This window comes from Xenopus laevis, chromosome 9_10S (assembly GCF_017654675.1).
Source record: "Xenopus laevis strain J_2021 chromosome 9_10S, Xenopus_laevis_v10.1, whole genome shotgun sequence".
NCBI lineage: Eukaryota > Metazoa > Chordata > Amphibia > Anura > Pipidae > Xenopus > Xenopus laevis.
Genome location: NC_054388.1, coordinates 33,798,293 through 33,814,406, shown reverse-complemented (window position 1 = coordinate 33,814,406; position 16,114 = coordinate 33,798,293). Strand labels below are relative to the sequence as shown.

The 16,114-nt window shown below is 40.9% G+C and overlaps 1 protein-coding gene across 9 annotated transcripts in view; it reads left to right on the top strand.

Moving 5' to 3' along the window:
* LOC108702752 (band 4.1-like protein 1) overlaps positions 1-16,114 on the top strand; it is a 62,091-nt gene that overhangs the window by 20,418 nt on the left and 25,559 nt on the right. For 8 of the 9 annotated variants that reach the window (XM_041579093.1, XM_041579092.1, XM_041579094.1 and 5 more), the window contains exons 2-6: positions 10,688-10,881; positions 11,507-11,650; positions 12,386-12,490; positions 12,702-12,744; positions 14,150-14,225. In XM_041579093.1, coding sequence (XP_041435027.1) covers positions 10,717-10,881; positions 11,507-11,650; positions 12,386-12,490; positions 12,702-12,744; positions 14,150-14,225 — 533 coding nt within the window. In that variant the 5' untranslated portion in view covers positions 10,688-10,716. Of the gene's footprint in view, positions 1-1,357; positions 1,523-10,687; positions 10,882-11,506; positions 11,651-12,385; positions 12,491-12,701; positions 12,745-14,149; positions 14,226-16,114 lie in introns of those variants that run through there. The other variant, XM_018238401.2, reaches the window with a different exon arrangement.

Below are 16,114 nucleotides of genomic sequence, written 5' to 3'. Positions count from 1 at the left end.
AGTCTCTGGGATGGGACTGTGGCTGTGGGATAGCAGGTATAGTAGGGAGAGATGGTGCCTATAGTAACAGTGGGATAATAGTCTCTGGGAAGGGAGTGTGGCTGTGGGATAGCAGGTATAGTAGGGAGAGATGGTACCTATAGTAGCAGTGTGGATAATAGTCTCTGGGATGGGACTGTGGCTGTGGGATAGCAGGTTTAGTAGGGAGAGATGGTGCCTACAGTAGCAGTGTGGATAATAGTCTCTGGGAAGGGACTGTGGCTGTGGGATAGCAGGTATAGTAGGGAGAGATGGTGCCTATAGTAGCAGTGTGGATAATAGTCTCTGGGATGGGACTGTGGCTGTGGGATAACAGGTATAGTAGGGAGAGATTGTGCCTATAGTAACAGTGGGGATAATAGTCTCTGGGAAGGGACTGTGGCTGTGGGATAGCAGGTACGTATATTAGGGAGAGATGGTGCCTACAGTAGTAATGGGGATAATAGGAGCAAGTGGAGGAAAGTGCACAGGCTGATCCTTAGCACAGGTTAAATAGGAGATAGTTCCGTATAATACAATGAAATCTAAATCCATCTGTTATCTGCTGTGTAACCTGTGACTTTTATAAGGCTGCACCCATGTCTATAGTAGCTTGCTTATATAAACTATTGCAGTGTTTATGAAGCAAACACATCAGTTTTACCAGTGCAGGGAAACAGTATATTGTATTTTAATTACTTTAAAAACACATTTTTTTTGTGTTAGTGTTAATGTGTTAATGTTTAAGCTACTGTTCATATTTGCCACACTGCCTACACAATCAGAAGGTATATTTGTGCTGTATTTTCTAGCTTTCCCATAATAACATCTCTCTAGCTCTCCAGTTTGGAACAGCCCTAAATATTTCAGAAAATGCCACAAAAAATGGTAAACATTCCTTTATGGGACACTGGTCCTTTGGCTGCCATTTGTAGTGTGACTTGTCATGCAAGAAATCACCTGAAAATTGTCCCCTGTAGGACTAATGTTGTATGAGAGCCCAGTGTACGGCAATGATGTGTTTGTGCAGAGCACGGGATTGTGATGTGACTATTAGTTTTTTCGGACGGCCAGTTTTCGGTCGTGCTGTTTGTGTACAGTAATGCTCTGATAGTTGGGCTGTATTGTGTTGTTGTGTATCACTGGAATGTGAAGGTCACTGTGGTTGCCTGAGGGGGATACTCAGGTAATCATTTTGCTTGTGCAAGTGGTGCTGACTGGTTTGTATCACCAGCCCATTTCAGCCCTGGAGCCGCCTCCTCCTCCTCATCTAACCTGCCCTAGGATTTCTCACTAGTTCCTGTACACACCCCGTGTTTCCCTGTGTGTGTGGGAAGGTTTCACCCCTTCAGTGCCACACCATGATTTTTTTGCCTTGGGGAGCAAGCAGGTTACAAATGGGATTCACTTTTTGGCAATGAGACAGAGCAAGCAGGGTTGCCAAGAACATTACCCTCATGACAGAGAACTACTAGCTGGTGAAGCCCTGTGGAATTCTGACACTGTGAGTATTTACTTTGTCGAGAGAGTGTGTGTGTAATCTGTCCAGCCCACTTTTATCTCTCTGGTTTCATACAAGAGGAATATCTGGTAGTGACATAATTATAGCTCTTATTTAGATTTTTAGGGAAATGAAGGGTGCCCCCTGCAGTTGTTCCACGTAGAATGCATATTAATTTGCAAATTTGGTATTTGTGTGTAGATATACAGCTAGATTAAACACATGAGGGCACTGCACTCTTGCACTCTGCAGCGTTGTTAGGTGCAAGGGAGTCTTTACTTATATTGGTCTTAAGCAGCTGTTGGTGTCACCCCAATACTCTATACAGGGTATAAAACTCTTCCTATAACTTATTTTGCTTTCTTCACCTTGTTAGGTACAGACACAACCAAAATTCAGAAGGGCATTAATGTGCCCTTAATGCTCGTGCCTATAACTCCTTATAATGTTCAGGCAGCCCCTGTAAGGTAAGACTTCTTTTCAGCAGAAGCAGGGAGAAGTATTTTGTAGGAAGCTTGGGTTCTTTCCTTCTCAGAGTTGCTTGGATCCCACGCTGCTGTCAGCTTAGATCTAAAGAAGGCAAAAGCTGTATTTAAGGCGTTGTGCCTCTCCTCCCATGACTCATGCAGAGCTACTTTTTATCTGACATGCAGCCGTGTGTTTAGAATGCTTCTGGGTACATTATTTTTTAGAAGACACACACCCAAATTTGTTTTTTTTAGGAAGATGGCAATTGGCCTATGTCAGGAGTGTCCAACTGGAGTTCTCTGGCATAGATCTGGCCTTAAAAGGGATTATAATGGCCTAGCGCTACGATGCTTGTTGGTATAACATACCCCACCAATATTGCAGTCATCTCTATCTGGTGCCAATTTTTCCAAGTATAGGTTCTGTCAGTGAATAATTTTCATCTGGGTGCAAGTTTTGGAGGCAGAACGTGACTAGCCTAGTGGTGTCCAGAGGCCTGACCCTACAGCTGACCTAACCCGAAGATCCACTTGTGAAATTGCTAAACCAATGGATCTTTGTTCAGAATGGCCACCTATATGATGGGCTGTATGTAGCCGACCTGGTAGTTTGGCCCTGGGGCCAACAATGATACCATAGTGGGAGCCAAGACTGGTTGTTGTTATATCAAGGCCTCATACATATATGAATGATTTTTGGACAGATATCTGTTGAGGAGGGAGTTGCGGAGGGCCCATAAACAATAGATGAGTCGGCAGATAACTAATGACTTGGTCTTAAAGGGCAGAATCGGTATCTTAAAGCTGCCAATGTTATGAGCAGCTTTATTTGCATGCTGTTCATTATGGGCAAAATTCAATGGGAGCCCGGTACTTACTTAGTAATCTAAGGTAGTGACCCCTTGCAACCAATATTGGGATTATTGTTTCATTCTACAGACAAGCAAAACAACATTCAACTGTACAGTGTCTTACATAAATATGACAGTGTGACCATTTCTTATATCAAAATTAGGGCATGGACACTTACCCACAAAATTGGTGATTGGTGGCTAATAAATGCATTCCCTACAAATTATTTAAATTTTTATCATGCTCACACAGATACTGTGCTGTGAGGAGTAACAGGCTCACTTTAAGAGATGTACACGCCTAACGCCTGTATATTTTCTAGGAGTCTCCCTTATTTATTTGGGTGACTTGCGGGTGTGGTCTGTGCAGAACAGGCAATATAAATACTTATGACTGTTATAGTACAATGCTTGACAGCAGTTTGAGATGTGCTTTAGATATAGTTTCCTTTAAAAGCCTGATTGTTATGAAATATGGCTTAAGGGTTAAGTTCTCTGACATTACCTCTAAAGAGCATGGTTTGAATTGTAGGTAGTAAAGTGTGGGCCCCAAGCAATGCCAGAAGCTTGAGGCCCATATGAGGGGGGTTGGAATGACATATAACAAAGATGTACAACCTGCAGCTCTCTAGATCTGCTTGAATTACAGATGAAGGCTGTTGGGAGACACTGGGAGTTATAATTCAGACCAGCTGAAAGGCTGCAGTTTAAGTTGGATCTAGAATTCTTTCTACCCAATGGGGCCTCACTTTACTATCTTTTAATGAATTCTGTTTTCAAATTGACTCCCTTTTTTCACCTGCCTAGCAATGTTTGATTCACATAATGGCTTTAGAGGGTTAATCTCATCCCCTATCCAACTCCCAAGCTACTTAGTATACACATAAATGGTTTATTGCAGAAAAGCCTTTTGAGCCCCATGGGAGCCAAGTTCTGTATAAACGCCACTTTCTTTTAAAGAAGCTCTTTGGCTTAAGCACAAACATGATCAATACATTCACATCTGCCTTGGAGGGAACAGGCCATTAGGCCATCATCTAAGGTTGGACTGTCCGTACCATAATATCCCCACCTAACTTGCCCACTGACTGTTAATCTCACATCCATGGCAGCTTTTTACAGCCAAGACTGCAATATGACAGCAAGCATGAAAAAGGAGCCAGCGATAAGATTCCCACAGTTGGCTTTTTGCCTTGCTTAAAGGACAAAAAAGACAAGAAATTGAAGGAGCTTTTGTTAAATTGATTATATGAAGGATTAATCCACCCTTTTCTTGAATTATGTGACACAGACACAGGTCTCGTATGACCCCTTTAGATTGAAGCCCTGTGCCTAGCAGAAGAGAGGCTTATACGCGAGAAGAGAAATAATGGGGGTTAATGGGGTTTACCAGCCATGCCACCTGTCTATGTGCCATGGATAGCTGCTTGTCAAGTGGAACTCTTTCTCATTCATATATATTACGGAACCAGTTGGGTGGCATTGCAATAAAGAGACACAATATGATGATTTTAGGGTTATAGAAGAGGGAATAATGAGGAACTGTTGGGAGGGGTTATATGTAATAATCGTTGCAACAATAGGAGCAAAAAGGGTAGCTATATGTAGGGTTAGATGGAGCAATAGGGGGAATTATAGGGAAGGTTATATGGAGCAATAGGAGGAGTTATAGAGAGGGTTATATGGAGCAATAGGAGGAGTTATAGGGAGGGTTATATGGAGCAATAGGAGGAGTTATAGGGAAGGTTATATGGAGCAATAGGAGGAGTTATAGAGAGGGTTATATGGAGCAATAGGAGGAGTTATAGGGAAGGTTATATGGAGCAATAGGAGGAGTTATAGAGAGGGTTATATGGAGCAATAGGAGGAGTTATAGGGAGGGTTATATGGAGCAATAGGAGGAGTTATAGGGAGGGTTATATGGAGCAATAGGAGGAGTTATAGTGAGGGTTATATGGAGTAATAGGAGGAGTTATAGGGAGGGTTATATGGAGCAATAGGAGGAGTTATCGGGAAGGTTATATGGAACAATAGGAGGAAATTTTTGTTTTATTAAAAATTCTTGCAACAAATTTACAAAAACAATTAAAAAAACAATTACATCAAATGAGTCTTAAAACAGAAAATACAAATCATATTTTTCCAGTAATCTGTATCAGATTCTTTCATATAAATATCTTTTAAAATAAATCTTTTCTATCAGACATGTTTTGAGGCCCATAAACATTAATAATATGATAACTGGTACCATTCTTAGTCTAATAGGAGACACCTACCAGGATGAATCTCAATTATTTTATCAACAGAAAAATCATTTCTTTTAAACAAGACTTCTATCCCAACATATTCATCTAATCCAAATGACCAATAGGAGGGCCCCAAAGTCCACTCTCTTTTAGCATGAAAAACATCATTATTGTTCTTAAGCCTGGTCTCTTTATAAAGCAAATATCAAAAATAACAGTTCTTAAGACATTATAAATCAGCTCCCTCACAGTGGCTCTTACACTGTTCACATTAAGTGAGCTGGTCCTGAGAGTCATTGGGACCTGTTAGCGTAGATTTTTTTTCTTGCCCATATTGTCACCTTGTGAGCCACATCTTTTAACTGAATATAATAAAGGCTCATCATGTCTCTCTGGAAGTTCCTCAAAAGACTGATCTCCCAAGTGACTGTTCACGTTCTGTTTGATCTTCAGTCTCAGTACAAGATTGCAAGACTTCAAATCTGCCTGAAGTAACTTTATAGGGTAACTGCTGGGAATCATCACTGGTGTTTTTCCTTTTCTCCTAAACATTTGTCTTACATTTTTTCTTTTTCCTCTGTACAACTTGGAACCTATCATCTGCTGAGGCTGCTTGTGTATGAGGTGACTCTTGATTAGGTGGCATCTCAGCAACTTCCAGGAGGGAGAAGCTATGGGACAAATGCTGCGTTCTGCCTCCATCTGGATTAAATTTTCCATCTGGATTAATTTTCCAGCCTCCAATCCAGTAACCCTCATCATCAAACTGAGGTTTCTGAGGTTCTTCCAGAACCTGACATTTTCTCTTAAGCCAGAACAGGACATCAGTTAATTCAGATTGCAGTAGAACAGTAATAGCCACAGTGCTCTGCTTTGATAACTGAACCAACTTTAGGTTTTTATATATAGGGCCTCTCTTAGTTTTATGGAAAATTTCCCAGAAAAGATCCAGATTTTGGGGCAATTTAAAACCGATATCAAACTGCTTTGTGCCAGGAAAATAAATGAAGGCATACACATCATCAGATGCGAAGCCCATAAAGTCTTTGAGCAGATTTTTACCAATAAAATTTCTATCTGGTACATCAGGCCCAGTGCCCAGTGTAAATGAAACACACAGCATGTTTCCTTCTGTTAGCTTCTCCCACCCACAGACCTTGTTATATTGTAGAAAGATTTACTTCTCGCTCTTCCATTCATACCACTTTGGTTTGCACCTCTTGAGCCTGATGGATCTGCACCAGTAGTCTGTAAACTCTCATTGTAAACCGGAAGTGATGTCATCTGAAGTAGGCGTGACCAGAAAAAAGGATTAAATATTGCTATTGAGAAGACCAGCGGCCCGCAGAACCGCCGACCCGCGTCTATACTCGCACCCGGAACTTCTATCCACAAACCGCAGGGTACAAATTGGGCCAGTATAAATGTGTTTTTTGTGTATTTTTGTGAAGCCTTACTGAAACTTGCTCAGAGCCCCAAATGACACCTGTCTCTCTCAGAAAGCACTTTCTCCACCTGGGCAAAAAAATAATCCAACACAAATGCTCCAGGAAACATTGTAATTTATTTTAGAAATGAAAATATGACTTCCTGTTTGTAGGAGTTCAGGCTTACTGTCAATTGGCACAAGAGAAAATACTGTATTCACCCCAGGGAAAATACATATAAAAGAAAATTCTGCAGAAGGAATGAATATTCAGTGAAATGGTTGCATGACATTAAATACACAGCACGTATGATTAATCAAAACTGCATAGTATGACTGCATACCTCCCAACATTTTGGAAGTAAAAAGAGGGACAAAAATGTTTTCTGCATGTAGTGTGGCAATTTTTTTGACCACACCCATTTTAGTGGCGACACCCTTTTACCATGTTCATTATAAAAATTTGAAAATATTTCTCCTTATCTAAACTGTTAAAATTACTTATTTTCTTATCTCAAAATTGTTACAAAGTATCTTAGTTGCACCTGTTAGCTGTACTGGCCTCTCTGCCAAAAGCCAATTAAGTTAGAAACTTTGTTTCGTTTTCTGGCTGTTCAGTGCAGAGAAAAGAGGGACTTTCCAGTACAAATGAGGGACCTCAGGTTGAGCTGTCAAAAGAGGGACTGTCCCTCTGAAAAAGGGACAGTTGGGAGGTATGTGACTGTACAGTCAGAATTGCAGATGCAGAATAAACTATATAATATATCATAGTAATTATATGAACTACTATAGTATTTTATATAAGTTTTGTAATATATCAGACTGTACCATAGCTGGTGACAGACAAAATTGGACAGAGTTTGGGACACCGGGTCGATAGTCACTTATGGAGAACAAACCGCCCAAACTGCCCAACAAACCACAGGCCGATTGTTCAGAATCCTATGTCAAAGTGCAGGCCTCATACACATGCCAGACTGAGTAATCATTAGCTTGCTTTTCCCTTGTGGCCTAATACTACAGTTCATTATACAGTACAAATCCATTGACCCAAATTATCTAAAAGCTCATTTATCGACAAACTGCGTGGTGCAAAGTGCATTTTTGGGAACAAATTATCATTTTATAAAAAAAATGTTTTTGCCTACAATTCTGCACCTTGCCTCTAATTTGAATGCGACTTTATAGTCAGGCAAGGGCCACCCCCCTGAAGCTGCCATCTAGGTATGTGAAAAATAAAAATAAGGCCTGGGTCACAAATAGCTGCAAGGTGCAAAGGAGAATGTATGGGCACAAGTACCAATCGTGCAGCTATTTTAGCAATGATACACTTGCATTTGCAATCTTGACTGGAAACAGGAGTACCCCATGCTATGTGTCAGCTGATACACAGATTGCAATTGGTCAGTCTGATTGTCTCAGTGCAGGCTGAACAATATACATTGATTAAACAATTAAGCAGCCAGCTGTTCTTCAGTCTGTTGCACTGGGAGAGTGTGTTTTTAGCAACTTATAAGCTTACCTTTAGGGCAGGGGCACACGGGCAGATTCGGGGAGATTTAGTCGCCTGGCGACTAATCACCTCTTCTTCGGCGCGACAATCTCCCCAAACTGCTATCCCCCTGCCTTCCGCCTACTAAAATGAAAAATTACCTGCGGCAATGCACTTGCGTCGATTCGATAGGCAACTTCGGGCGACTTGGGAAAACGAAGCGCTAAGAGTGCCATCCTGCAGGTGATTTCACATTCTACCAGGAGGAAGACAGGGGGAAGCCATTCGGGGAGAGAGAAGAGGTGATTAGTCGCCTGGTGACAAAATCTCCCCGAATCTCCAGGTGTGCCCTTACCCTTAAAATCCTGTATTGACACATTTACCCCTAATTCACATTAAGATTATTACCTCTATTTAACAGGGCACACTAACTTCTGTACTGACTAGTATCTGTATCAAATTTGTATGTATACACCCTTGTAGTAAACAGTGCTCTGGAATTGTGTCTATTGAAAAAGAAGTGAAGTGTTAGAGAAGGAGAGGCAACTCTCTAGTGTAAAGTAGCAATATATAGGCATTATAAAGTTAAAATGTACTGGCTATCTGCTGTGTCCCTGAACTCTACTCTTTTTATTGTTTTTTGTTTTCTATATCCATTGCCTCTGTCATTCCATATGCTCCTCCTGCTTGGGCGAAGGCAGTGTCTCCTCGCATCCCCACCCATTGTGTATGTAACTAAAATGTAAAGGAAAGAGTATTGCTGCGGGGTGGGTTCCCAGATTAACAAGTGGCTATGGTGAGGTTTAGGCCAGTGGGCAGCAAAATAGGCTTCTCTGACTTACTTGCCATTTTCTTGACTGCCCTTAGCATTACTCCTGGGGACGGAGATAACAGCACGTTCTGCCTATGGTGGCATCACTTCCAATTTTTTATGACCAGTAGCTGGTCTGGTTGAGGATTAAATGTTTGTGGGTCAGATTGTGTAGGAGTCCAAATGTACTAAAAGTTGGTAACAGAAAAACTATTCGCAATGCGAAAAGTTATGCCTTTGCACAAACAAATTTTGCTTTGCGCGAATTTAATATATCTTTTGCAAACCCGGAAACTGTTTAGCGACCACTTCCTACAGTGGAAGACCGTTTACAAATTTGATAGTTTGCGCCAATGCGCAGTCAATGTAATAAAACTTCTTACTGAAAAAGTCGTTGGGGGTCATTTATAAACTTTGCGCAAGGCAGATTGATTCACAAAGTGAATATATTTGCCCTGTGCATGGTTATATTAATAAAGCTGAATAAGTGTGGTACAAACAAAATTGCGAATTTTTTTGCACAATGTGAATGTCTATAAGAGCTTTTTAAATATGTCAAAAATCGCAAATTGCGAATATTTATGCGAACACTCTGCGACTGAATTACGCCACAACTTTTGGTGGCGGAGAAAATATTCGCAAGCAAAGTGGGAATTTGTTACTGTCAACGATATTTTCGCGCACAACAACCTCGCACATTGGGTGTGCTCGCGCAAACTTCCGTCTCATTTGCGAAAATGTATTCACAATGTGAATTTGCAAAAAACGGAAATACGAGCAGAGCAGTGCAATATATTAGCGTTCAGGAAAAAACATGGGCAATACAACCATTTGCAAAAAAATATTCGCTGCACAAACTTTATAAATGACCTCTGTTATGTTTGCTCCAAAATATTACAACACCTTCAAGCACTTCTTAAAATAAAATTTGCAATGCAATAACAGTTTAAGGAACAATTTACATTGAGAGATGTGGATTTTTAGTCTTATTTGTGCGAATAGTCTTTCCGTTACCAACTTTTATTACTTTCTATAAGGAGGTATACCCAAATTGTGACTTTTCAGCTAGAGCAAAGGTTCTCAAACTGTAGGGGTTTACCCTCCTTGGGTGCCAAATTATGATTGGGGGTTCCAGCTTGAAGGCCAGTTAAGCAGAAAAATGAAGGCAAATTCTTTCTGCTGTACATATAGCAGGGAGACTACATTCTCTCTGTAACCTTATTCTAATCTGATCAAACGCTGGCCTACAGTGTGGAGTTGGGATATCCCTGTTCTACAGTATTCAGCAGAGACTTAGGCCTTACACAGTACGTTAGGCAGTATGTGCCATATAAATTAATCAATTCTGTGCGGGGGCTGGGGATCCCTCTATCTTCACACCCCATCTGAATAATCTGGACTCACTGTACGTGGGTGGAGAGATTTCTGCATATGGTAGGAGGCAGGGAGCTCTAAAGAAGAGATCCATGCAGTGCTGGTGTTTTACATAATGTGCACTTGCCTTCTGACTGCTGGTAACCAGTCTCAGAGAGACGACCACTGCCTTTCTTTTTTTTGCATTGCTCAGTTGGCTGCTAATTATTAGCTTACAGTGCTGGGATACAATGTAATGTATTGTAGTGGATCCTTTGACTACGCATTATCTGGCCAGGCTTAGACAGTGATTATAATTATCAGGACAGGCTTTGTCAATGCCAGCCTGTTCTAATGTAGACAAATATATACCGTACGGAAGATTATAAAGCCTCAGTGCTGGGAATCTTGATTGAAGGTTATCATGCCTGATTGTGGCACCGCTGATTTTAATGTATGTATTTTTTTTGTATTATCTAATTTAAAGTGACAGTTTCTCTTCCATGCTGTCTCTCTCTGTAGCTCCTGCTTGATCAGACAGAGCGGTCACCATGACAACAGAACTGGGGTCAGAGACAGAACTTACTCCTGGCCCTGAGAGCCCTGCACAGGATGGAGTATCTAATCCTGCTCTACATGCCCAAGATGCCCCCTATGCACCTGCTAACAACGTAGAGAGGCCAGGAGCCAGTGAAAATGCATGGAGGCCTGAAGAGGTGAGTTGAGTTAAACAGCTAGTTAAATAATGAAATTATTTCTTTTGGGAGTTAGTGGATTCTGGCTGCAGCAATGCAGGTGTCCAGGCCACATCGACCCCTACTAGTTACTAGTTACCCCACAGATTGGTGCCCAGTAATCATTGTAGCTACATCTTGCTGTGTAGTATGTGTTTGGTCCAGTTGTACATGCATTTTGTCTAAGTGAATCAGAGCATTCTGCCGGCATTTTAAAAAGCACCATCTCCACGCTTAAATTGAGTCATTATAATCAATTTTTTGGGTCATGAAGCCTTGTTTTTTATTTAGTTTCAGGTGTGGGTTTCACTATAAAGTACGAAGTGGTCCTTGTAGTTCTTGAAGTTGACACTAATTTTCTAATTTGTTTTAGATTTACCTATACTAGATATACCATGACCTGGATGAATGAAAATCTTCATGGTCATTTCGATATTATAGTTCTATTATACATTGGACATTGGGTCTTGTGCATTCCCCTTATGTATAGTAGGGTGAAGTATCCCTTTTTGATCATTATAGTGCTAACTAATCAAAACTGTTACTAGAAAGCCTTGATACTGAGATCAGCAGTTTCCCTTCTAATGTGTTTTGGATAAACCAACAGGGAGAAGAGAGAGTGGACATGTCAGAAGAACGAACAACACCCACCCACATGCAGAGGTCACCCCAAAAACATTCCAGGAAACCCAAGAGTGCTCTTTGCAGGGTAACACTGTTGGATTCTTCCAACTATGAGTGTGAGGTAGAGGTGAGTAACTGTTGCAATTCAGTGGATACCTGGCTAAAGGTGGCCATAGACGCGCAGATAATATCATACGAAATGAATTTTCGTCCGATATTCGGTGCGTGTATGGTGGAAAAAGAGCCGACCGATATCAGCAGAAGACTTGGATATCGGTCGGCTCGTCGATCTGGCTGGACAGAAAATTTTGATCGGGTGCCTTTGAAGGGACCCAAATATCGGCCATTGTTAGTGCTGAATCGTCAGATACAGGTAGAATTCTATTGTTTCTTCCCGTAAATCTACCTGTATATCTGATGATTCAGCTCTACACGTGTGTTTTGAAACTAATGATCTTTCTTGGGATTGTTACGTCTATGGCCACCTTAAGGGTCCTTGGTTCTTACAGGAGATAACTAGCATATGATGGTGTACTGCCTCTGGCATAAAATACCCCTTTTTATCTTATCTTTAATATAAGATGAATAGGCTTCATCTTCAGCCTCAAAAGAGCATCTTAAATGGGAAGTTTTACAGTGAAATTATTTCTTTCCTTGACAAGGACGAGTCAGGGAAAATCAGAGCAGGTTCTGTATTGATGTGCCTGTCTCTTAAGCCTTAGGTGAAAGGGCAACTGTGAGCTAAGGGAATACATCCAGCATTCCTTGTGATAATCTCATATTTACACGCTTACAGGGAAAAGATTCAAGATAAAAATATATAGAAGAATTGGTACCAGTCAGGTCTCTTTCTCCCTAACAGAAGCACTCTCGAGGGCAGGTCCTGTTCAATACGGTATGTGGGCATCTCAACCTTCTGGAAAAAGATTACTTTGGCCTGACAATCTGCGACTCCGACAGTCAAAAGGTGAAATCATTTTCAGAACTTGTTGCTGACAACATTAACATCTATATCCATCCCAACATGACTAACAGTAATTTACAAATTAACACCCCCCCCCCAATTGTGTTAGTTTTGCTTTGAAGATCATGCTAGCTCAAAATGTAACCTTTTGCAATTCTCATCTCATCTCATAAATGATGGCGGTTCTCACTTCTATCTACCTTCTGTATTTCAGAACTGGCTGGATCCTTCCAAAGAAATAAAGAAACAGATCAAAAGTGAGTATGAATTTACCCTGTGCTTAGAAGCCTTATTCTGGTAAAATGGAAAATGAATTTATGTGACTTTAGTATTTAGGCACAATGAATCCCTGACCCCATCTTTTTGGTAAAAGCCCCAAAGAGAACTATCATGTGCTGTTTGTATACAAATAAGGGCTAATTAACAATTTGGAAGGCATTATTCAAATTCAAAGAGAATTACTGCAAGCTTCTGTGTTCTGTTTTGGCATCCCCCATGAATACAGTCCTGTTGTCATTTAGCAACTCTGTATTCATGAGGGGCAAGAGGCACCTTGGTGACCCTATCCAATACCTTAAGCTTCATACAGATGTGCAGGTTAGGAAGTGGTAGTGGACATAGGCTTCAACTGAGCCCTGTACTTACAGCCTGTCCTCTGACCATATGACAGGGCTGGCCTATGCCTGCCAAAAAAACCTCTACCCTTCAAGACACTTTTTTTTATCTGGCATGGGGTGTGGAGCACAGCCAATCCATGGGCAGAGATCCTCTGTGAATGAGCACTAAGGGGTGCTCATAAAAGACCCCTGTACTTTGCTACATCAATATTCATATCTACTTTATTTTTGATGATTTCAGGGTTACCATCTGGGTGTATTAACAAGCCATGTTTACTGTTTATGCTTACAGCATTACAGCATTGCAAGTGCTTGGGGTCAGTTCTCATTTATCACAGCCTAGAGGAGTTAGATAAGTCAGCTACTACTAGCATTTAGCGTCAGCTGTCCAGCTACAGTCAGTGAGAACTGTCTTATATACAGTGCCCTTTGGAAACAGGCGCCTCCATATATAGATGTATATGTATAGATATTTAACATGAATAAACGTGAATAAAATAAATACATACAGATGCAATTTTTTAAAAAAAAAAAATAGTACATATGAACATTAATATTATAAATATATTTATGTGCAAGTGGATCTTAAACTGTACAGAATCAGGCAAATGCCTGACTCGAAACAATTGCACCGGATGCAGGCACACACAGCTGAAGAATGCAGTTTTGCACTTCTTCTCTTAAATCAGCCGGACCCAGGCCGACGCAATTATTTCGAGTACAGGTAAGAGAGGATGCTAATGCTAGTGTAGTGACTGATCTCAGGCTGGTTTTAAGCCCCATTTGGCATTAACCTCATAAAACATATTTCAGAAGCTGTTTGATTATACTTATCTGACGCAGAGCTTACTGTCCATTCACAATAAATGCCTTGAAGAGGTTCACCGGCCAAGTCAATGGGTAATGCGAACAAACTATCATATCATTCAAAAACGGAGCATATTGTATGAAGAAGTGTCAGGTTTAACCATTACTGTCAATCTTGGTCTTTTCTCTGTGATTTTCCGGTCATATTACCCTGCTCATTCACTGACTATCGCTGCAGGTGGTGCGTGGACATTTGGCTTCACAGTAAAGTTTTATCCTCCAGACCCATCCCTGCTTACAGAGGATATTACAAGGTATGTGTTATAGATCAGCTAAATGGATTACAGGAACAGTATACTGACCACTTATGGGTTTAGGGAACAATACATGCTTTTTTAAGGGCTTTCCTTGTTGAGCAATACACTCGTGCCTTGGGAATTATTTGTTGAAAATGTAATCCTTTGCAAAGCCAAGCAAGCAATCTAAAACATTTTCATGAAAATGAAGCAGCCAACAGAGGGCACTGCTGATAGCGGGGCTCTTAGTAAGAATTGCTTACTAGTCCAGGGGTAGACACTATGGGAGGTCATTTATAGTGTTTCTGCAGCGCATATTTAGTTGCAAATTGTTGGATTTCCGATGTATTTTCCTGAATGCTAACATATTGCATTGCTGTGCCCATATTTCTGTTTTTTGCAAGTTTGCATTGTGAACACATTTTTGCAAATTAGATGGGTGTTTGCATGAGTGCGGCCACTGTGCGAGGCTGTTGTACACGAAAATATCGTTGACAGCGCTTTAAATTCGCAATTTGCCATCTTTAAAAAGCTGTTATGAACATTCACAATGCAAAAAAAATTACAATTCTGTTTGCACATTAAATACACCACTATTATTCAGATTTATAAATATAACCATGTGCAGGGCAAATATATTCACTCTGTGATTGATTCTGCACTGCGTGAAGTTTATAAATGAGCCCCTGTGAGTACGGGAGGTTGCAGAAGTGCAGAGGTCCCAATGGGCCCCTGCCCAGAGAGCAATTTCATGTATTTTAATTTCAATATATACTAGTGACGAAAGGTAATAATTTTGAGGTTTTGGGGGACCTGAAAATGATATTGCTATGGGGTTCAGCAAAATACGCCACTGCTACACAAAGACACAGGTAGTTTATTGCTTGGAAAGTGGGTGATCACAGTACACAATAAGCAAGAGAAGCCAATTTTTTATGCATTTATTCAGGGCCGGATTTACATAGTGGGCGCCCCTAGGCCCACTGTTGTTTGTCGCCCCTGTCCCCTCGTGCAAATTTTTATTATCTGGACTTGAGCAATGAGGATTGGTGCACAGGAAATGTAAAAAATGATTGTATCTCCAGCGCATCCCCAGTGTTTTTGAACCAATATGGGTGTGGTTGGGCAGCATGCCGCCCCCCTAAAATCCTGCAGCCCTAGGCTCGGGCCTAGGTGGCCTTTCCACAAATCCGGGTCTGCACTTATTTAAATATTACTCGTGTAATCCTGCCATATCCTGCAGCTGTGAAACCCCAAATGGGAGCAGGTCAACACCAATTGATTATAGGAGGGATTTACAAGCAAAAGCCTGATGTTGTATTGCTATCCTTGTGTAGAGTAACACTGTCCAGGCTGAAATCATTTTTAGTGTCTTGATATAAACTGACTTGCCGTGGTGTGTGTGTGATTCTTACAAGTAATATTAATAGAGCATTATGCGGTACTTGCTTCATTAATTCCCTGCTTGGTGTCTGTCTGTTCCTCTTCAGTTATTTTCCCACCCACACAAATCTACTGCATGCTCTTTTATTCCTTCTATTGTTAGTGTTAAGTAAAATGGGTAATAAAAGCAGCAGCATTTATACAGTGGTTCTGATATACAGAACGAAATGTGAAATTAGAAGCAAAAAGGCACAGCTTAATATCAAGAAGAGTGACCAATAGTTTAGGTTATTGGGTTCCGTTATCCGATGGCAGAAGAGAATATCTAGGCAGGGTTTCTTATTCTTGCTTTTACAGATTATAGGGAACACTAAAAGTGACATTAGAATAGGCTGAGAGATCAGAGATGGGTACTGCAGATGACCAAATTGCATAGATTAACCTATAAAAGTGTAACTAGTGGGCCACTGATGTCCCCATGATCAGGCATATGAACACCAACCATCATTACATTACCTTTACAG